Source organism: Tursiops truncatus, chromosome 3 (genome assembly GCF_011762595.2).
Source record: "Tursiops truncatus isolate mTurTru1 chromosome 3, mTurTru1.mat.Y, whole genome shotgun sequence".
In the NCBI taxonomy this organism is placed as follows: Eukaryota; Metazoa; Chordata; class Mammalia; order Artiodactyla; family Delphinidae; genus Tursiops; species Tursiops truncatus.
This window is the reverse complement of record NC_047036.1, coordinates 61,158,857-61,182,658: the sequence shown is the minus strand read 5'-3', so window position 1 is coordinate 61,182,658 and position 23,802 is coordinate 61,158,857. Positions and strand designations below refer to the sequence as shown.

Genomic DNA, 23,802 nt, shown 5'->3' with positions numbered 1-23,802 from the left:
TAGTATCTCTGCTGCATGGTCTTGGTGCAAATGTGATGGTGAATTTCTTAGCATATCAGTTTGGATCCTTGGTTAATTAACTCCCTGTCATTGTTGGTCTCTGAGGTACATCCTCATGGCTGCCGCAACACAATGGGGAGAGAATGAGATGATGGGCCTGACAGGGCAGGGTACATTCACCCAGAGGTGGGAGAGGGTTCCTACCTTCACCTTCTGAGAAATCTCTTGGTTTCTATGACTGGATAGAGAACATGGTGGTGATGGAGGCTTTGCTAGTGCAACTTCACCCCTCATGCACCCCAGGGGCTGGGTTCTGGACAGTCAGGTCAATAAAGGCTGTGTTAGGTGTGAAGAATGGGCTTGTGGCCTCCATTCCTCCTTCCAGTGTGCTTTCCTAGAGAGCTGAGTCTGGAAAGCTAAACACTCCATTTTCTAGGTTCCGTTGTAGCTGTCATTCTACAGGCGAATTATGTTCTGCCTGTTATTTGCACTGTTGGGAGATGTGCAAGACAGGCCATCCTTCTACTGTTTTTAGATGTTTTCTGCTGATAATTGAGGTCGTGAAGACTTGGGGTTTTTATGCAGGGGCATCCCCAAGTGTTCCGTCTCCAGCTTCAAGAGCTGGACAAGCTTTAAGAGCTGTGGGGGTGGCAACTTCCTTGTCTCTGAACTACAGCTACAGTGGTGTGTTCTGGATAGTTCCACTAATGGCCTCCTGATTCCCCACCTTGCTGGCACTGGCAGAGGAGGTAATCCCTGGTAGGCTGGTTCATTTGGGGAATGAACTAGCTGTTGTTTTGGAAATCATCTCAGGAGGCCCGGGCTGATACCTGCTTTTCCGGCCTTTGCAATGATTTCTGTTTTGTTTCATAATAGAATTTATTTTTTAGAGCAGTTTTGGGTTCACAGCACAATTTATTGGCAAGCACAAACAGTTCCCATACATCCCCCTTCCCCTCCCCACCCTCCCCACAGCCTTCCCTACTATCAACATCCTAGCACCAGAGTGGTACATTTGTTACAGTCGATAATCCTATCATTGTATATATAACACATCACTGTCACCCAGATCCTATAGTTTACGTTAGGGTTCACTCTTGGTGTTGTACATTCTGTGGATTTTGACAAATGTAATATGGCATTTTCCACCATGATAGTATCGTACAGAGTGGTTTAACTGCCCTAAAAATTCTTTGCACTCCACTTATTCATCTTTCCCTCCCCCTAACCCCTGGCAATCACCGATCTTTCTACTGTCTCCATAGCTTTGCCTTTTCCAGAGTGTAGTTGAAACCATACAGTGTGTACTCTTTTCAGATTGGCTTCTTACGCTTAGTAGTAATGCATTTAAGTTTCCTTCCTGTTTTTTCACAGCTTGATAGCCATTACTTTTTTTTTTTTTTTTTTTTTTTTTGCGGTACGCAGGCCTCTCACTGTTGTGGCCTCTCCCATTGCGGAGCACAGGCTCCGGACGCGCAGGCTCAGCGGCCATGGCTCACGGGCACAGCCGCTCCGCGGCATGTGGGATCTTCCCGGACCGGGGCACGAACCCGCATCCCCTGCATCGGCAGGCGGACTCTCAACCACTGCGCCACCAGGGAAGCCCAGCCATTACTTTTTAGTGCTGAATAATAGTCCATTGTATGGATGTCCACAGTTTATTTATTCATTTACCTACTGAAGGACATGTCAGTTGCTTCCAATGATTTTTTTTTAAGCACCCGATTCACTGCATTAAACACCTTCTTGTTGAAAATACCTAGAGTAGTTTTTATTTCCTGCACTTTACCCTGATATACAAGAGAAGGTGTCTACTAAGATAGAAAGTGTTCGTGTGGAGTAGAAGTCACAACAGAATGGGCCCCAGCTCAGAAATAGGTTTACCTGACCATTGATTTTCTAATTTATATCTTCATCATGTTAGTTAAACTCCTCAGACACCTCCATCTTGTTCTGTTCCCTATGGGAGTGAAGAGGTTACTGTCACTGACTAAGCTCAACAAAGAATTCAATGTCTAAGGTTTAGGTTCACTAACAGAACCAACATTACTGGGCTCCCCCTGACTCTGTGACTTTGCTCCTATAGATAGTTCTCTCAGTTCTAAGAGTACACTGAGTTTTTTCTCATCTCAGGGTCTTTCCACTTGTTTTAGGGATGCCCTTCCTCCAGCTCACCATATGTCTGGATCTTTTGCATCCTTCAGGTTTTAGTTCAAATGTTACCTCTTTATATAATGTAAACCCTCACTATTGCTTTCTAGGACGTCTCCCTTTTTTGCAGAGAGATATACTTAATTCAGCCTATAAAGATCTCAAGCTTTACTTCTGATCAAGGAAAAACTCTGCCTATATCCCACCAGTTAAACATGAGGGGCAATATAGAAGGGGAGTTTTTCCATTTTCTGTTGCTGTGTAACCAACCATCTCAAAAATTGGTGGCTTAAGACAACAATTTGTTAACTCTCACATTTCTATTTCCAAGATTTTGGATCATCTTTACTATCATTATTCTGAATTCTTTTTCAGGTAGACTGCCTATTTCCTCTTCATTTGTTAGGTCTGGTGGGGTTTTACCTTGCTCCTTCATTTGCTGTGTATTTTTCTGTCTTCTCATTTTGCTTATCTTACTGTGTTTGGGGGTCACCTTTTTGCAGGCTGCAGGTTCATCGTTCCCGTTGTTTTTGGTGTCTGTCCCCAGTGGCTAAGGTTGGTTCAGTGGGTTGTGTAGGCTTCCTGGTGGAGGGGACTAGTGCGTGTGTTCTGGTGGATGAGGCTGGATCTTGTCTTTCTGGTGGGCAGGTCCACGTCTGGTGGTGTGTCTTGTGGTGTCTGTGGACTTATTATGATTTTAGGCAGCCTCTCTGCTAATGGGTGGGGTTGTGTTCCTGTCTTGCTAGTTGTTTGGCATAGGGTGTCCAGCACTGTAGCTTGCTGGTTGTTGAGTGAAGCTGGGTCTTGGCGTTGAGATGGAGATCTCTGGGAGATTTTTGCCGTTTGATATTACGTAGAGCTGGGAGGTCTCTTGTGGACCAGCGTCCTGAAGTTGGCTCTCCCACCTCAGAGGCACAGCACTGACTCCTGGCTGGAGCACCAAGAGCCTTTCATCCACACGGCTGAGAATAAAAGGGAGAAAAAATAAGAAAGAAAGAAAGAAAGAAAGAAAGAAAGAAAGGGAGAGAGAGAGAGAGGGAGGGAGGGACGGAGGGAGGGAGGGAGGAAGGAAGGAAGGAAGGAAGGAGAAAGGTTATTAAAATAAAAAATAATTATTAAAAAAATTTTTTAAGTAAAAAAAAAAAACGGACAGACAGAACCCTAGGACAAATGGTGAAAGCAAAGCTATACAGACAAAATCTCACACAGACGCATACACATACACACTCACAAAAAGAGGAAAAGGGGAAAAAATAATATATCTTGCTCCCAAAGTCCACCTCCTCAATTTGGGATGGTTCGTTGTCTCTTCAGGTATTCCACAGATGCAGGGTACGTCAGGTTGACTGTGGAGACTTAATCTGTTGCTCCTGAGGCTGCTGGGAGGGATTTCCCTTTCTCTTCTTTGTTTGCACAGCTCCTGGGGTTCAGCTTTGGATTTGGACCCGCCTCTGAGTGTAGGTCGCCTTAGGGCGTCTGTTCTTCGCTCAGACAGGACGGGGTTAAAGTAGCAGCTGATTCGGGGTCTCTGGCTCACTCAGGCCGGGGGGAGGGAGGAGTACGGATGCGGGGCGAGCCTGCGGCGGCAGAGGCCGGCGTGACGTTGCACCAGCCTGAGGCGCGCCGTGCGTTCTCCTGGGGAAGTTGTCCCCGGATCACGGGACCCTGGCAGTGGCGGGCTGCACAGGCTCCCGGGAGGTGAGGTGTGGATAGTGACCTGTGCTCGCACACAGGCTTCTTGGTGGCGGCAGCAGCAGCCTTAGCATCTCATGCCCGTCTCTGGGGTCCGCGCTGTTAGCCGCGGCTCGCGCCCGCCTCTGGAGCTCCTTTAAGCAGCGCTCTTAATCCCCTCTCTTCGTGCACCAGGAAACAAAGAGGGAAGAAAACGTCTCTTGTCTCTTCGGCAGCGCCAGACTTTTTCCTGGACTCCCTCCTGGCTAGCCGTGGCGCACTAGCCCCTTCAGGCTGTGTTCACGCTGCCAACCCCAGTCCTCTCCCTGCGCTCCGACCAAAGCCCGAGCCTCAGCTCGCAGCCCCGCCCGCCCCGGCGGGTGAGCAGACAAGCCTCTCGGGCTGGTCAGTGCCGGTCGGCACCAATCCTCTGCGCGGGAATCTCTCCGCTTTGCCCTCCGCACCCCTGTTGCTGCGCTCTCCTCCGCGGCTTCGAAGCTCCCCGCCTCTACCACCCGCAGTCTCCGCCCGCGAAGGGGCTCCTAGTGTGTGGAAACATTTCCTCCTTCACAGCTCCCTCCCACAGGTGCAGGTCCCGTCCCTATACTTTTGCCTCTGTTTTTTCTTTTCTCTTTTGTCCTACCCAGGTACGTGGGGAGTTTCTTGCCTTTGGGGAGGTCTGAGGTCTTCTGTCAGCGTTCAGTAGGTGTTCTATAGGAGCAGTTCCACGTGTAGATGTATTTCTGATGTATCTGTGGGGAGGAAGGTGATCTCCGCGTCTTACTCTTCCGCCATCTTCCTCAACTCTTCACATTTCTATAAGTTAACTGATTTCAACTGGATGGTTCTTGTGTTGGTCTTTCTTGCAGTTTTTTAAGTAGTTGCTGTCAGACAGTGGCTAGTCCTAGCACATTCAGAATGGCTTCACTTACATCTCTGGTGCTTTGGCCGGGATGATTAGAAGGCTGGATCCAGTTGGATGCTGGGATGGCTAGGCTTCTCTCTTTCATGTAGTCTCAGGGCCTTTCCCTGTCCCTATGGCTTCTCCACACTGTATCTCCATGTGGTTTCTTCAGCAGAGTAGCTAAACTTCTTACATGGTGGCCTACGGCTCCCAACAGCACAAAAGCAGAAGCTGCCAGGCCCTAGCGCATACTACTAGGTCTGATACAACATCCCTTCTGCCACATCTTTTGATTAAAGCAAGTTACAGAGCCAGCCCAGATTCCCCATAGAAGGGGACTCTACAAGAATGTGAATACCAGGAGGCCTGGTGCGTTGGGGTTCATCTTTACTTACTAGCTACCACAGTACTTAAACATTGTCAGTCAATGGACTTCTCCGACATTTATTAAGCTGGCTGATGAGTAATAATAATGAGCATTCGTGATGATGATGGTGATGATGATAAATGAGAATTCTATCTGCTATTTAAAACTATTTTTCTCCTTTGGAATTGGGACAGTTCATGGGAAACCACAGGAAGATTCTCCAAGAACTGGGAGCCGAATGACCCAAGAATCAAAAAAGTTAAAAGCTACGCATGATGGATGATGTTAGCCACCTGGAAAAGTCCTTAGGGCTAAACTCTAAATCATTCAAAAGAAGAAAAGTAACCACCAAATTTCATAAATAGGAGGGTACTGATAACCAGAAAGAGAGAGTTTTAATGGAGAGTTGGGTTGGAAGTCAGAATACAGAGGGTTAAGGAGTGAGTGGGACGTGGCAAAATGGGCAGAACAAGGGTAACAACTTTTTCAAGCAATGTAGCCAGGGGCTCGGAGGCATTACTGGTGAGAAAGGAAATAGGTACAATCTTTTTTGATGGTATAGGCAGCAGACAATAAAAGCCTTGAATGTATTAATATTTTTTGACCCAGTTATTCAACTTCTAAGAAATTAGCTTAATGAAATCATGAGACGTGCAAGGATTTATATACCAGGAAATTCACTTAACAAATATTTTTGTTTTATTGTGACATATACCTTATATACAGAAACATGCACAGAACATTGGAGTTTACTTTAAAGAATAGTAATAAAGTAAGTACCTGTGTAGCCACCATCCAGGATAACAAGTAAAACATTTCTCCCCCTGTGCCTTTTCCCAAAGGGAAAAGGCCCATGGGTAACAATCGTCCTAACCTTTGAACAATCACTTCTTTGCTTTTCCTTTATAGTTTTACCACCTTTGAATATATCTCTACATGATATAATGTTTAGTTTCGTCTGTTTTCAAATTTAATATAAATGCAATCATACTGTTTGTGTTCTTCTATAATTTGCTTCTTTTGTTCTCCATTACATCTTTAAGAGTCTTCATTGTTGATGGGTGCGGTTTCAGTTCATTCATTTCTCCTGCTGTGTAATATTTTCTCCTCTATCTTGATAGATATCTAATTATCTATTTTATTTTTGTTATCATGAGCAAGGCTGCTAAAAACACTTATTCACATTTTCTCCCGCACGTGTACAAGAACTTCTCTTGTAGAATCGAAGAAAGAGAACCGCTAGATTAGCATATGTTCAGCTTTCCTAAAAATGCTAATGTCTTTTTACTAATTTACATTTTGATGTATGAGAGTTTGAGTTGCACCATATCCTCAGCACTTGAAATTGTCAGACATTTTCACTTTTCCCACCCTCAGGTGAAGAATGGTATCTGTCAAGCAGAACACTGTGCACCAGTCACCAGTACCTGGGGTGGAGGTGGGGGGACTCCAACTACATGGAGGATAGCCGAGGTCATGACAATGCCAGCTACCAGGAATAGAAATCCAAATACTTTTGCCCATTGTATCTTGGTGCTGGGGTCACCAAGGAAAACACAACACAAGTCAAGCACTGTATGGAATGCTTTTACTCACAGAGAGAAAAAAGAGTAAACTCAGCTCTAATAATGTGTGTTTGTTCCCCATGACTAGAGAGTCCCCCTAGCAGCCAATGCAGGGCAATTGGCCTACATACCAGTTGGCCCTCTTGTGCCACAGCGGGAGGACCCTGATCCCCGTGGAGTGAGGTCATTGACACACATGCTCAAGCAGAACAAAGGAGTACACACTGAGCCTGAAACAGGGAAAGATAATCCCTCAAAAGGAGTTAAACCCAGCGCAGGCTGTGTGGGCTCTTTATCTCTTGGTAAGGAAGTGTTCCAGGCCCAAGGCCCATTCTTATGTGGGATTGAAAGACCATACACATGAGACAGGCTTTCCCAATGGTATCTTATTATATTCATTATAATTACAGTTTTATTGAGATATAATTCACTCATTTAAAGTGTACAACTCAATGGTATGTAGTATAGTCACAGAGCTGTGCAATCATTACCACTACCTAATTTTAAGAACATGTTTATTACCCTAAAGAGTAACCTTATATCCATCAGTAGTTACCTCCCCATTACCTCTCACCCCTGACTAATCTACTTCCTGTCTCTATAGATTTTCTATTCTGGACATTTCATACAGATATTATGTAATATGTGATCTTTTGTGAGTGGCTTCTTTCACTTAGCATACCGTTTCCAAGTTTCATCAATGTTGTAACACGTATCAGTACTTCATTCTTCATTTCTTTTTATTTTATGAATAATAAACCATTATATGGATATACTAAATTTTATAATATATGTTTTATGATGAATGTTTATCCATTCATCAGTTGATGAACATTTGGGCAGTTTACTTTCTTATTGTGGAATACAAGATCTTAGAACACTTTAATTCCATTTATTCCTCTCATGATTTCTATGAAACTGTTGTCATATATTTTAATTTTAAATTATTGCCATTTACTCAATTTTAAAATGTAAGCAATTTAAAATAATTGCATAGAAATCATAAGGGGGATAAATGGAGTTAAAGTGTTCTAAGATCTTTAATTTTACAGTAGGAAATTAAATATATTAATTACAAAAATTGGTACATATGTTGTGGTTTTACAGTTAATTTTTTAAATTTACCCACATAACTACCACTTTCTTATCTTCATTTGTTTTCATTTCAGACCTTCTATTTGAGCTTACATTCTTTCCAGTATAAATATGTGTGTGTGTGTTTAAATATCAATGTGCCAAGAAAATAAAACACTATCAATTTAAAATTCTTTACCCAGTGAAAATATCTTTCAAGAATGAAGGCAAAACAAAGGTGTTTTCAGATTAAAAACATTGAGAGAGTTTGCTAGCAGCAGACCCACACTAAAGGAAATGCTACTGAATATAGTTTAGCATATTGCGGATATCATTCCACTGGCTTCTTCCATCCAGTGTGGCCTTAGGGAGCATAGATCTTTATCCATTGCTTTTTTCAAAGTAAACTACCTTTTATCTCTGGCTACTTTTAAGATGTTTGTTTGTTTGTTTGCATTTGCTCTTCTGAGTTCTGCCTTCATGTAGTATTTGGCCTGGATATTTTTTATTTCCCTGCTCCTTGATGCTTTTGAATATGGTCGATTTTTTTTCAGTGGGAGTATCTATCTGGGAATTTAGCCTGGCATGATACGAGAAATAAAACATCATGTGTAATAACACAAAATTAGAAACAATCTTACTGCCCAATAATAGCTGATGGTTAAATAAAAGGATACATCCTTTCAATGGAATAGTATATAGCCACTTAACTCATCTTTTTAAAGGGAAACATATGTCAGAAGAGCAGAATGTCTTACTATAATCAAAGCAGGATAAAAAGTAGGGGTGGAACTTACATGTTTTGAGAGCTTCCTGTGTTTTAGACATGGTCCTATGAGTATGTACATGGACTACTGCTTTTAATATATACAACAGCCCCATGACATAGAGATTATTCTTCCTCATCTAAAGAAAATACTCAGAAAGATTTAATAACTTGTCTAAGACCATCATCTACCAATGACAAATAAAATTATAACTGACTATGTATATTAACTGTCTGAAGAAAAGATACTAGCTGAAGGCCAGGAGCCAGGGAAAGATGAGAGAAAGAGTCAGCTTTTGGGGGGCTCTGTCTACCTCTATACAAGTGATGAGGACACTAACTGGCTGATGTGATATCTGGTCAGTTTGCCCAGCACATCTCTGTAATGGCATCAGCCAACTCTAGAGCCATGGAGCACATTCAGCTAACTCTCCCACTCTCACTCCATGACCATCAGTTACCTTCTGACATCATATTTCTGCAGATGAAAGGATTTGTGTACCAGTTTAAACATCTAGGCAGTGGTATTTCTCACTCTAAATTAATACCTTAGCCTTTGAGTTTATTCTTCTGTCTCTTGTAAGTCAGATCATGTGACCCCATCCCTCTAAGCTCCATCAGTTCTTGGTGCTCTGACAAAGTTGAGTTTCTGGACCTGCAAAGCTGAGGACCAAGTCCCGGATGAAGGGAACACTTCCAAGGTGATTCCCTGGAGCCCCTCAGCAGCAGCCAGCCAATCTATCTGATATCTTCACCTTGCTTAATTTCAGTGCAATTTGAATAAGTTGTTGAAATGTTCACTTATTGATTAAGTTTTTATCTCTCACGTCCAAACCCACCCTTTTATACTTTGCAACATGATGCTGGGTCTAGAATTCTGAAAACTACATTTCTTCTTTGTCAGGGAGCCTGTAATGCTAGAGGAGGAAGAAGGGACTTGCACATTCCTGTACTTCCTGAACGTTCCCTATTTCTGTGAGCATCACATCACACTAGCATCACCTTTTTTTGTTTTAATCCCAACAGCCTCAGTTCCTTCCTATAGCAGCAGCTCAATTCAGTTTTGAGTTGTTCTCAACATTGCAGAACCAAATTCATCCTGCCTTCTCAGAGATACCTGTGTAAGCTGACTGAGATCCTCTTTTCCAAGGTCAGCTTCCTCCTCTGAGCTCCTAAGTTTTAATAATTCCAACTCCCTTTCTTCGTTCCCCAGTTCTAGGGCTGGTAAATGCTTGTCACAGCTGCTACCTCTGTGACACCTCATTTTGTCTTTTTCTTTACTTAGTTTAGATAACAATTATATTGCCTCTGTTCTAGTAACTGGTATGGTTTCTGTCTATTGACTGTATCTTGAATGATACAGATGTATATGGGCTGCAATTTTTCTGCTCTTTCTTTTATTGAAATTGGCAAGAAGATATTTACTCATATCTCAGAATTTATATATATGATTTGCAAAAAAACCAAAACCAAGATGAGTTCACATCAAATAACCTGTCAAAATAGGAAGAAAACTAGAAGAAATAAATGAACAATAGAGTGGTACATTTTGTAGGTATTTGATTTTTCCCCCTTTATAACTGAGCAGTTGTTCACAGTGCTTCTATGTCTTTTTCTTAGTTCTGGAAGCCAATAAATCCCAAAATAACACCATTACAGTAAAACAAACTGCATAGCTCAAAGATGGATTTACTGGAATGATGTCAGATGATTGTTTCCATAGTATTGAGTGCTTACTCTGGGGCTTTCTTAGAGCTGAGTTGTCAAAAGGTTGTTATTTTGGCTTGAGGAAAAGCTTGAAAGGATATTCTAGGGGAAGAGTGCATGGCTTAACAATTGCTTTCTTCTGGGAGGGTTCTGGGGCAGCTGGAGGGCAAAGGAAAAACAACTCAAGGACAAGTTTTGAACAGTCTATAGCCAAAAGTTGTCTCCAAGAGAAGAAACAGTTTAGCTGGTATGTCAAAGAAATAAGCAGTACTAAGGCTTAAACCAAAATTCGAATTTAAAAATCCTGGCTTTGTGTAATTATTCAGGCTTGGATTGCTGAATATTGCTGATAAATGTAGCTACTTTGGATCTGTTTAGTAAATCCCAGTTTGAAAAGGAAAGCTTCTGAAGCAGAATTACCTTACCAGCTGATCACTAGCTTATGGCTAGTGATAATTAATAAATAAATAAATTCCCTTAATCTTCCCTGAAATCTGGAACCTCCCTCCATCACAGGTCTAGGTAACACAGATGTAGCTCAGTGCAGGGTTTATTGAAATAACTGTCTGTTTTTGTGCTTCTGCACTGTGAGCCAACTATCACCTATTTCAGAGAAATTGCTCCCTGCACCTTCTTTCTCTAGAAAGTATTTCATTATTAATAATACATGAAAGCAGCCAAATAGTTGTAAGCATTTTTCAAAAATTAATTAATTAATTTTTATTTTTGGCTGCGTTGGGTCTTTGTTGCTTTCTCTAGTTGCGGCGCGCAGGCTTCTCATTGCGGTGGCTTCTCTTGTTGGGGAACATGGGCTCTAGGCGCGCGGGATTCAGTAGTTGTGGCACGTAGGCTCAGTAGTTGTGGCTCACAGGCTCTAGAGCGCAGGCTCAGTGGTTGTGGTACACAGGCTTAGTTGCTCCGCGGCATGTGGGATGTTCGCGGACCAGGGATCGAACCTGTGTCCCCTACGTTGGGAGGCAGATTCTTAACCACTGTGCCACCAGGGAAGTCCCAGTCGTAGGCCTTTTTGAGGACTATGATTACAAAATATGCAACCTTCCCCATCACCCACACCCTTCCCTTTCCCAAGCACCACACCAAAGATATTTGAATCAAATGACATTGCATATCTAAAGTATTTTAACTCCTGATTCCTTACTACAGTCTTAACACTACCATCAGTAAAACCTCCATTCTAATCTTTGTCTTACCTCATTCACATAGTCATCTTAATAACCCTCTTTTTTTCAAATGTAAATTACCTCCCAAGACACCAGACGTCTAGACGTCATTTTCTGTGTGTGACATGTAGTTCATATGACCACTGTAACATAAAAGTGGGAAAACAAAGGGACTAATATGGTTGTAAGGCTTCTGCATTTTACTTAAAGTGGTAAAATACTGGCTCTGAGTAGACTATAAATGGTTAGCTATATGTATTAAAACCCCTGGAGCGCACACACACACACACACACACACACACACACACACACATACAAACACACACAAAGAGATATAGCCCAAATGACAATTGATCAATTAAAATGAAATACTGAATATTCAAATAATCTAAAGGAAGACAGCAAAGGTAAGATGGGGAACAGAGGAACCAAAAATGAAGGGGACAAACAAAGAATAAATAATAAAGTGGTTGACCTGAATCTAACCATATGATAGTTACATTAAATGTAAATGGCTTAGGGGACTTCCCTGGTGGTCCAGTGGCTAAAACTCCGTGCTCCCAATGCAGGGGGCCTGGGTTTGATCCCTGGCTGGGGAATTAGATCCCACATGCTGCAACTAAGAGTTCCCATGCCACAACTAAAGATCCCGCATGCCACAACTGAAGATCCCACACCGACGATGAAGATCCCGTGTGCTGCAACTAATACCCGGTGCAGCCAAATAAATAAATAAATAAATGTTTTTTAAAAAAATGTAAATGGTTTAAATACATCAGGTAAAGACAGAGATAGAATGGTCAGAAAAAAAGTAAACGAACAGGACCAAACTATATGTTGTCTACAAGAAACTCACTTCAAATATAATTGTATAAGTAGGTTAAAGTAATAGGATGGAGAAAGATATACCATATGAACACTCATCAAAAGAAATAGGGAGTGACTGTACTAAGGTAAGACAAAGTAGACTTCATAGCACAGAAAATCACCAAGGATAAAGGGAGACATTACAGGCTGATAAAAGAGTTAATTCACCAAGAAGACATAACAGTCCTAAATGTGAATGCACCCAATAACAGAGCTTCAAAATATACAAGGGAAAAGTTGGCAGAACTGCAAGGAGAAAGAGATGTATCTGCAGTTATGGTAGGAGACGTCAACATTCCTCTCTTTGTAACAGATAGAACTAATAGATTCAGTAAGGTTATAGTACCTTGAGCACACCCTTTGGACCAATTTAACCCCAAATGTATTTCTACCCTTTTTTCTTTCCTTTTTTCAAATCACTCCTGCCCTCCATTTTCTTTCAGCTCCTAGCTTTATATTAAATTCATCTGTGTTTTTCACTCGTTTTGTCTTTGTAGTTTTATATCAATTTCCAATTGGTTGCAAAATCAAAAACGCGGATAATGAAAGTTTAGGGACTTCCCTGGTGGCTCAGTGGTTAAGAATCCGCCTGCCAATGCAGGGGACATGGGTTCGAGCCCTGGTCCGGAAAGATCCCACATGCCGCGAAGCAACTAAGCCTGTGCGCCACAACTACTGAGCCCTCATGCCGCAACAACTGCAGCCCACGTGCCTAGAGCCGGTGCTCTGCAACAAGAGAAGCCACCACAATAAGAAGCCCATGCATCACAACGAAGAGTAACCCCCGCGAAACCCCCGCTCAATGGAATTAGAGAAAGCCTGCGCGCGGCAACGAAGATCCAACACAGCCAAATAAATAAATAAATAAATAAATAACTTTATTAAAAAAAGAAAGAAAGAAAGAAAGTTTAAAGGGCACAGTGAGTGTCCAGCTGAAACAGTTTGCAACAGCCACTGGGAGCTGGTAGTTTCCGCTGAAGCTTCCCTTTCTCCCTTCCCTTTCTTCCCTCTCCATACCGCATACTCTTATCATTTTGTAGCTGAGAGCTACATTATGGTCCAGAAAGACAAGGCGTCTTGAATGTTCTCCCCTACTATTCTCCCCTACTATTTTTCATTCCTGTTAGAACAGTTAAAACATAGTTGCTTTGATTAATGTGGTATCCAAGCAAACTTCACCAACCACTTACAAAGCAGTTTTTGTAAAACTGATTTTTCTTTCCATCGTTACTTACGGAAATTAACTTTTATAAAGAAAGGAAAGCAAAATTCCACTGTGTGTAATAGTGCAAACAACTTAAATTATATATCAGTCTTTACTTGTAGGCACTACTTTTTAGTTAATATGAGTTAAACAATATTGCATTCCCAGTGTTTGTTCTCCAATGGTTTGGCAAAGATGAATTCTCATTCTTTAAATAAAGAATTGAACACTAATAATGCCTTTTCTGTAATTTTATTGATTTTCATCTTTGTTTTCCTTTACCTTTTTGCAGTTTTCTTACCTGAATTTTTTTTCTGCGCTAGAAGAAAAATATAGGCTGAATTAAGTGTCACTATTTTAAATATTGTTATAAGTATTTTAAAAATATACAATATGCCCTTCAGAGTGATGAAAGTTCATGTGCATAGACTCTGCCTTGTTTGGAAATAATAACAATTATCATTATTAAGTACTTACTACATGTTAAGAATTGTATCTTTATTTACATTATTGCATTTTTTTTTACATTATTGCATTTTATCATACCTAAAGCCTTTCAGAAGAAAAATTAAAAGTTTATACCTTTTCCAAAGGCATATAGCTGGCATTAAACCTGATAGGCATAAATACACAGTTTACACAGAATATTTTAAATGTATTCATTGAAAGGATATTTTAATAATGCAAATTGCCAATAATAAATTTAACGTGTGAGGATTCCTTTCCTTTACTGTTTGTAGTAGAAGATTAGTCCAATAATATTTATATCTCGTTTGCTTTGGAATCCTTTGCTAGTTCACTAAAAAAAATAATAAACTTGTTCCATAATATAATTTTAATAAAGAGCATCAATTCTGATTAATTTTTTTCTTTTCCCACATGAGTTAAGATAATAACAATAATTACCATTTATTGAGTATCTATGATGTGCCAGGCATTGTGCTAAGTCCTTCACATACATTGTCTTATATAAGTTTCACATCCACCACAACCGTATGTGGCAGATATTTTATCTCCACTTTACAGTTGAGGAAACTGAGTCTCAGAGAGAATTAGTAAATTGCTCAAGGTTTTCCAGTAAGAATGTGTCACTGAGGCCCCAGTTCCTGCTTTTAATCATTTCAGGAGCAGTCACTGTGTGACTAAATACCAAAACATTTGAGTAAAAAGTGGGAAAAAAATTAATCATTAATTACTGGTTACTTGGTGTCATATTAGACTTCCAGTTGTTTTACTGTATTTAACCAAGGTTATTATTGAATTCTGTTACTATGATTTCTTGTGTGGCTAAAAAGCCAAGGAGAATTGGTTAAGCTCTATCCACTCTAAAGCTTCCATATCACTTGGAAGCATATAACTCTTTGCTGGGGGTGGCGGGTGGGGGGCGGTTAGTTCTTTTGAAAAAAAATTTTTTTGTGTAGTATAGTTGATTTACAATGTTTTGTCATTTTCAGTACAGCAAAGTGAATCAGTTATACGTATACATATATCCACTGTTTTTTTTTTAGATTCTTTTCTCATATAGGCCATTACAGAGTATTGAATAGAGTTCCCTCTGCTATACAGCAGGTTCTTATTAGTTATCTGTTTGGAAGCATATAACTCTTATACTAAAAGAATTCTTAAAAATCACAACTACATGGTTAAATGGCAATCACACTCACACAAGGGTGTGCAAAAAATATGGTAATAAGGGAATAGAAATAATTGTAGTAATAATTAAATAACAATACAGTAATTAAATATTAGGGTAGGGCTTCCCTGGTGGTGCAGTGGTTGAGAGTCCGCCTGCCAATGCAGGGGACACGGGTTCGTGCCCCGGTCCGGGAAGATCCCACATGCCGCAGAGCGGCTCGGCCCGTGAGCCATGGCCGCTGAGCCTGTGCGTCCGGAGCCTGTGCTCCACAACGGGAGAGACCACAACAGTGAGAGGCCCGCGTGCCGCAAAAAAAAAAAAAAAAAAAAAAAATATATATATATATATTAGGGTAGTAATGTTAGAATTGAAGTTGTGGAAGTTGAAATTCCTCTCCTCAATTAAGAAGTAATATCTTTTTATTACCTTAAAATACTAGGGGAAAAGCCATTTCACAGACTCCCCTCCCATTAGCAGACTATTCTGCAGAATTCTAGTAAGTTTTCATAGCTTTGATAGCTTTTGATAGTTTTCATAGTTTTGTTAGCTTAATTTTTTCTTTTTACTTTAGGTTTGTAACACAAGAAGAATTCTCTAGGCCTTAAGTAGTTTACTGTAATGGACAAGAAATTCTGTTAGAAGATAATTTCAAAAAGAAGTAAATTAAAAAAAAAAGAAGTAAATAATTTAAATTAAAAAACCTGTATGAATGGATCTTTGTGACCCAGTATTTAGAATATTCTTTTAGTAATCTAGAAACTGTAATATGTTGTCCAAAAACCTTATCTTTTTTTTTGTGCTTCTAATTAATATCAAAAAAAGAATATATAATGACAATTGAAAATATTTCACACCTAAGAAAAATATCTTACTGAAAGGAATAATGTGTCCGAGATATGATACAAATAAAATAGTCATAAATATTTTGGTGAGAGTTTCAAATAGAACAGTCAGAGAGCTCATGATAAACACATAAAAAGATTTTATCTATAGCGTGTAATCCAAAAACACCTTCCAGGTCTCTCCTGATTGACCCTGAATAAAAGTCGTACTTCAGGTGACAAAAAAAAGGTCCATTAATGTTGCTCATGCATTTCAACATAAAAATGGAATGGAATCATTGACTACAGGTAGAAATGTGCAAAACTACTCAAGATATATATGCTGCTTTGAGGCTACACATTCATGCCACTTTTGTCTGCCAGCTTGATTTTTGACTTGGGCACTCATGGGTAAAAGGTATGTGATCTGAAAAAATAGTGTGTGTCTTTTAAAAGTCAGTGTCATGTAATGTCATTCCTTTTGGCAAAATTTATCTTACACGGTATTAGACCATAGGCTGAGCTAATGTAACATGATGCATTAAAAACTGCACATCATGATTGCAGTATGTGTCAGAGCAATGAATTGTTATATCAGATACCTGTTCAGCTGTAAATAGGGCCCTCTGTAAGTCACTGACAAAAGGATAATATTCTCTCGATGCCTGTGTAGAACTCCTGTTGTCTAAAACATGCAGCCTTCCGACCTCCATACTCTGTGACCTGTGGCCATTTAAGTTGCATGTTTAATACATGCATACAATGATAATACAGCACATTATGAAAGCCACAATTGGAGAGATTTTTGTTTTCATAGGCATCTTTCTTCCAAAGATCCAATGGCTATATCTTCCCCCGCTCCCAAACAAAGACATACACATGGAGTTCTAATGGATTTTGTATTAGTTAGAAATTCCTTTGGGCCGCAAGTAACAGAAATCTCATAAACAGTAGTTAAATATGTAAGGATTTGTTTTTCTCACATAAGATGACTAGGGACAGCCACTGGCTTTTGCTCAGCAGCTCAATGATGTCATGACTGGTATCTCTGAAATATTTGTCTTTTCCTCATGATTGAAAGGTGGATGTTTTAAGTCCAGTTCTTCCATCTACTTTCATTGAAGAAGTGGGAAAGGGGCAGTTGCCTGTATTTGTTCCTTTTATCAAGAAATCCAAAGCATTTCCATCAACCACCTACCTGTTTCCAGTTATCTCTAACTCACCACCTCTAGCTGCAAGGAAGGTTGAGAGAATAAGCCCTACAGTGGAAACAAGTAAGAGGAAGAGTTTGGGGAATGAGTGTTTAGTAAGCCAGTTAATAGTATCTACCATAGATGCCCTTAACAATTTATAAATAGAGCAGAAAACATAGTATGGGGAAGGCTTTAAATAGTGATCAATTCACATGGTAAAAAATTTAATATTGACTTCTACTTACACCATACATAAATTCTAGTGGAATGTGGATCTAAATGTGACAGGTAAAAAAATAAGTCTTCTGGGCTTCCCTGGTGGTGCAGTGGTTGGGGGTCCGCCTGCCGATACAGGGGACGTGGGTTCGTGCCCTGGTCCGGGGTGATCGCGCGTGCCGCGGAGCAGCTGGGCCCGTGCGCAGTGGCCGCTGGGCCTGTGCCTCCGGAGCCTGTGCTCCGCGGCGGGAGGGGCCACAGCGGTGAGAGGCCCGCGTACGGCAAAAAAAAAAAAAAAAAAAAAAAAGTCTTCTATAATAAAACATAGGATACTATCTTCATGATGTATGTAGACAAAGATTTCTTAAATATAATACAAAAAGCACTCACCATAAAGGGAAGAATGTAGTCACTGGACTACTAAAATCTAAATCTAAAATCAAGAACTTCTGTTCATCTAACATACCATTCAGAGAGTGAAAAGGGAAGCCACAGAGTTATGTTGTTTACAGTTTCTGACTGTTGTAAATAGTCCTCCCTTAACATTCTTGTACATGTCTTTTCGGAAACATAAGCATTTGTACTTGGAGAAGAATTTGTGGACTATAGGGTGTGCGTATGTTTACCTTTAGTAGACTCTGTTGAAACCTGACCTTTCTCCATGGCTTCCTAAGAAGAGTTATGCATTCGGTCATAGAAGTGGTATGACTAATGCCCCGGCTGACCTTTATGGGTTGGTAGAAACACTGTTCGGGAGAGAAAAGAAGGCTGGGCCACAGGAGGTGACATCAGTCCACAGTGGGTGTTTTAGTTTCCTCTTGCTGCTGTAACAAATCACCATAAACTTAGTGACTTACAGCAATACTCCTAATGAATGCCCTAAATTCCAGACACTCTTCTCTGCATCATGTGAAGTTGCAACCCTTGTTCTTTATGGAATTTGGGATCAAGTTCCACTACTAGTAAGTTCTTTTTTTGCGTGATGATCCACTCATATGAAAAGTCCATAGCAATCAAATAGTAGGCATAGCTTCAGGTTCAATGGAATTCTTGCTATTGCCTATCATAGAAGCATTCTCCATGGAACTAGGGCCTCTAATCTAACAGAGCCTAAGGTGGCATGGATTACTGTAAGAACAGATTCCACAAGTGGATTACTGGATGTGATGGTGAAAGGTCCCTGTCCTATTTCCATCCTTTGGTTTCTTGGTTCCATTCCATGTATTCTATGTATTGAGAGACAATATGTCAGCTATTAGTTCAGTACATATATCGTATCCTGGAGAATGGTGCCCCAATCCCAAGTGTACTATCCCTGAATTGTCACTTTAGCTGAGTCTTTAACAGGCCATTCTATTTTCTATTAAGCTGGTTGCTTCTAGGTGATGGGGCATATGATAAGACCAGTGGATTCTGTGGTCTCATTGTTACATTTCCTTTGATCTTAGGCAATGTTGAGTCATGAATTTACCATGTCATTAAACAAATCCATATCTGGAATAGATGTCAATTCTGATAAGGATAAATCATTGCCTGTGTCATTTTAGACCCTTCAAGAAGCAGATGCCAAGATAGGAATTAGACACACAAGAATTTATTGGAGGAAACATCTGTGAAGAATGTGGTGGGAGAGAGCAGAAGTGGCAGGGAGAACCTTCAGACTGCAAAGCAGGTGGTCTGACACCTGTAGTAAGAAAGAGGAAGGAAAGATTGGGTAGAAAAAGCTTCAGACTGCAATGCAGTTCTTATAAAATCTTGACCAGGTTGATAGGGAGTTCCCAAGTAAAGGTTTCCCATAGAGGAATCATCTGGCTTTAGTACCACTACTAGCTCAATAATTAGCTGGGATGGAAGTATGGACTTGGGGTAAATATGTGAATCCAAAGTTGTGGAACTTTAAGGCTGACAGTCAACTATGCTCCCCACAGAAGTTTCTCTTGAAGGTAGACCTGAGTGGTATAAACCGATGGCTGCTACACTGTACTTTCCAGGGTGGAAGGGGTCCGCCAGATAATCAAGCTGCCACCAGATAATCTTCTCTTGGAATGGTGCCATATCAAGAGGTCAAAATTGGTCTTTACTGCCGGCAGGTTAGCTATTCAGCAGTAGTAGTAGCTAGATCAGCCTTGATGAAAAGGAGCCCATGCATAACCTTTGTACTAGTTATCTATGGATGCATAATGAATTAATTACCTCAGTTAGTGGCTTAAAACAACATTTATTAGGGCTATGGGGCCTAGTGTGCAGTTGCTCTGATGTTGTAATTTCATTTCATAAAACAAGATGGCCAGCTGGAGAAGACACCCTGGAGAGATTACTTAAACAAAGAAGTACTGTTGATAAAAACATGGCCGGTCTCTTGCTTTCATCAAAATTAGAAATCTATCTCAGTCCCATATTTGACTTTTATTTAACTCAGCAAATACTGTGCATCTACTTGCCATTAGGCATGAAGCTTCCTGCTGGGGAGACTAAGATGAATGTGATGTGGTCTCTAATCTTGAGGAGCTTGGAGTCAATTGGAAGAGAATGACATGAAGGGATGGTGAGACTAAATTTATAGCTCTGTAAGTGTGTGGGGAAAACAACCTGTATTTGTAAGGGAATCTGCAGCATTCTTTAATAAAATATTACCTCAACCATCTAAGATTATTAGCAATGGAGAATTGCCACTCACAGATGAGATGGCTAGACTTTCCTCTCATTCTACTAGATTCACCCAGTCCTGAGGATCTCTCAGATCTCTTTAACCCTCAATCTCGAATGTTAATAAACTTATCCCTTAGAGAGTCCCCTACAGAGTCATTCCTATAGGTCACCTGAGGCCAGGCTGGAATACTTAAACAGAACTCAATTACGGTTTATGGATAACAGGACAGAAGAGTGTCAAACAGTGAGAAATGCAGCTTACATAGTTTCTATTCCAAATACCCTAGGGCATCTCCCTGCCTAGATGTTGCAGGCCTCCTATGGTTAGCCCTCCTCTCCCATACTAACAAAAATGACTTCTTGTTGGTTTACCTCCTCAAAGTCCAGACCCAAAGGAGCAAGGCGCAGAGAAAAATGGTATGTGTGTGTGTGAGGCGGGGGGCGATAAGATATTTCAGATTATCTTAGTAGCTCTTTTGCTGAAATGAGAAGGCTCCATGACATATTGTTAAGTGGAAAAAAAGAGTTTTAAAGCAGCATTTATTCATTCAAGAAATATTTATTGAGTACTGACTATATGCCAGGCATTGCTACATGCTGGGATACAGTGGTATCCCTTATTAAGCCCCATACAAAGTGTTTGTTAAATAAATAAGTCAGGGCTTCCCTGGTGGCACAGTGGTTGAGAGTCCGCCTGCCCATGCAGGGGACACGGGGTCGTGCCCCGGTTCGGGAAGATCCCACATGCCACGGAGCGGCTGGGCCCGTGAGCCATGGCCGCTGAGCCTGCGCGTCCGGAGCCTGTGCTCCGCAACGGGAGAGGCCACAACAGTGAGAGGCCCGCGTACCAAAAGAAAAAAATAAAAATAAAAAATAAATAAATAAATAAGTCATCTGGGAGGTTCTAAATAGGAAACTAAGAATACGGTAGGATAGACATTCGTATAAATATCGAAATATACAGGTCTTTTGGCTGGTATGTTACATTTATGTATTACTGGTTCACACATAGAAATCATTAAAACAAAGAGAAAAAAAGCAAATGGGTGGAGGTAGAGTTGGGGGTTTGGGGAGATATTAGGTATTTACATCAAAAAACCTAGGCTGAGGGAAATCCTGCAAATCAGTGCAAAACTAAGCTCTAAGGTTCTGGAAACCAAGGCAAAAAGGAAAGCATGAAGAGTTACAAGGCTTTTGTTGCCTGACTAAAGGAAGATCCTTGACAATAGCAAGAGCCCTATCAGCACAATCTTTTGGTGTGTGGGTTTCACTGCTGTTTTTTCTTTGCCTTAAGAGGTTGCCCAGTAACTTTATATTAATGATCTACTGGATTCCTGTTTGTAGCATTTTGCTGTGTTGAGTCTGTTGGTTTTTCTGTTTTGTTTTGTTTTGACCTCCCCCGCCCCGCCACCCCCCAGTATTTCATAGGTCTGCTGTGTCACCTGAAGTTTATTTCAGTGTGCCAACCAGTCAGATGACAGTATTTACTGAATTTAACACCTGCTGTGTACAGAACACAGGTGGACGTTAGGAGAGGAAGATTTATAGAAGACAAGATTCTTGCCTCTAAAGATGTTTATAACCCAATGAAGAGAGTGAGCACACCCTCGTGAAGGACTCAAACAATAGTTTTTAAAAGAAATATACCAAAAATAGGGCTTCCCTAGTGGCTCAGTGGTTAAGAATCCGCCTGCCAGTGCAGGGGACACGGGTTTGATCCCTGGTCTAGGAAGATCCCACATGCCGCGGAGCAGCTAAGCCCGTGCACCACAACTACTGAGCCTGCGTGCCACAACTTCTAAAGCCCACGCGCCCTAGAGCCCGTGCTCCTCAACAAGAGAAGCCAACGCAATGAGAAGCCCGCGAGAGCAGCCCCTGCTCGCTGCAACTAGAGAAGGCCCACATGCAGCAACGAAGATCCAACACAGCCAATAACTATATAAATTTGTTTTTTTAAAAAAGAAATATACCAAAAATAAAAATTAATTTTGGGTGATTCCAAAGTATCCAGGGAGCATTAAATGGGCAGGGGTCAGTCGTGGTAGACTTTCTCCAGGAGGTGGGTTTTGATCTTGGATTTATACTAAGGTTCCTGAACTGTCAGGGTCTTGAACTGTCCAGAGCTAGTCACAAAAGCCAGAAGGAGTGAATCAAGTGTAGGGAAGGGTAAAGAGAGGCCTTTAAGAATGATACCAAGAAACTATAAAAGGAAGGAGGCTCTGCCCTGCGTTCCTTGGGGGACTCCGCCGGGAAGAGGTTGCCAGGGCTCACTGGAGGTTTGTTTCATTTTATGCAATAGACACATTTTTTGAAAATATAAAATAGTCAAAAGCTGTTGAGTATTATGTCAGGCGTTGAGCTTTAACCTTCATATCTACTCTGTAAAGTGGACATTATTTCTATTTTGCATACAAGGCAAAAACCTCAGCAGCGAGGTTAAGTGTCCTATGTGCCTAGTGTCAGTTAGCTATTAAAGGGTAAAACCCCTTTAATACCAAAGGTCAGTGGGTTTGTTTGACCACGAAGCCCAAGCTTTTTTATGCCACACAATTTTTGTAAGTTGGATATTTAAGATTTACTAGAGGTAATGATTTTTGGATAAGTCCTATAGTCGTGTTTTTTGTTAGGTGCATTTATCCACAAACATTGTCTGCAGAGGTCTGAGGTGTAGGGTAAGGATTTTCTTAACTGCGTGCATGACAGTAGTTTATTTCTTTAAACCTGCATCATTTTACCCCATTTGACATAAGATAATGACACCGAAAATATCTTCAATTTTTAGGTCACTCCGTCCTTTCAGCGGATAATCTCGCAAAGCAATGTCATGGCCAAACCAGTCTATCCGGGGAGACACAAGTTTCCCCAAACGCCCGGGCTGTGGAGACCGGGAAAAGTGTAACTTGTATTCACACTAAGAGGAGGGCTGTTCAAGAATAAAAAGGAGGGCTACTTGAGATAGACAAGCCAGGTTCTGCGAGCGGGAAACTCGGTGGAGGTGGGTGAGTGGTAACCCGCCCTTGGCTCGCGACCCTAGACCCACGCCCAGCGGGTGTGGCGGCAGCGCCAGCATGGCTCCCGCGCCGCGCCGGAGTGTGCGCATGCGCGCCGGCCAGCGCCGGCTACGCCTACAGACCCGCTTCCTTCGCTTAGTCTCCCTCAACGGTTACCCGGCTCTCCGCCACTCATTCCCGCGGCGCTCGAGGGACCATGGCCGATCCTCGCGTGAGGCAGATCAAGATCAAAACCGGCGTGGTGAAGCGGTAAGGAGCCACGAGCGGCGCAGCTGCCGCCGCCTCCTCTTCCTCGCCCCTTGGCGGCCCGAGAGGCCGGGCGGAGCGCAGGCCCGAGCTGGGCCCCGGACTCCAGGCCTCAACTGGGGCGCCGCGGCCGGTGGCGACGAGGCGGGAACGGAGGGGGCACGCAGGTGCCCAAGTCACCGGACCGGGGCACTCCCCTCCCCGCGCCTGCCCCTTCCAAAACCCAGCCGCGGAGCGGTGAAGGTCGCGGCGGCCCCACCCCTCCGGCGCCCGCAGTCGGGGAGGCAGAGGGGCGGCGGCCCGACTCTTGAGGGCGGGGCGGGCTGGGGTCGTATCTCCGAGTGCGCCGCCCGGGTCTCCCTGCGGAACCTGGCTGGTGGGGGGCGCTTCCGGTCCATTACCTGCGCTCACGTGGACGCGCGAGCCCGTTGTGAAGTTTAGGGGGTCGCTGCGAGCCCGGCCCTCATTAGAAATGGGACCTTGCGGGCGCCCTGTCATCTAACATGGCAGGCGGGACTCGCAGTCTGAAGAACTGCGGTGTGAACTTCCAGCACACTCGACAAACTTCTGTGG

The 23,802-nt window shown here is 42.0% G+C and overlaps 1 protein-coding gene across 2 annotated transcripts in view; it reads left to right on the top strand.

The window, feature by feature from the left end:
• The first annotated feature begins 23,012 nt into the window (after positions 1 to 23,012).
• Positions 23,013 to 23,802, top strand: part of TBCA (tubulin folding cofactor A) — a 98,431-nt gene continuing 97,641 nt past the window's right edge. Inside the window, exon 1 of one of the 2 annotated variants that reach the window (XM_019929150.3) lies at positions 23,013 to 23,232. In XM_019929150.3, coding sequence (XP_019784709.1) covers positions 23,041 to 23,232 — 192 coding nt within the window. In that variant the 5' untranslated portion in view covers positions 23,013 to 23,040. The remainder of the gene's footprint in view (positions 23,233 to 23,802) is intronic. The other variant, XM_033852955.2, reaches the window with a different exon arrangement.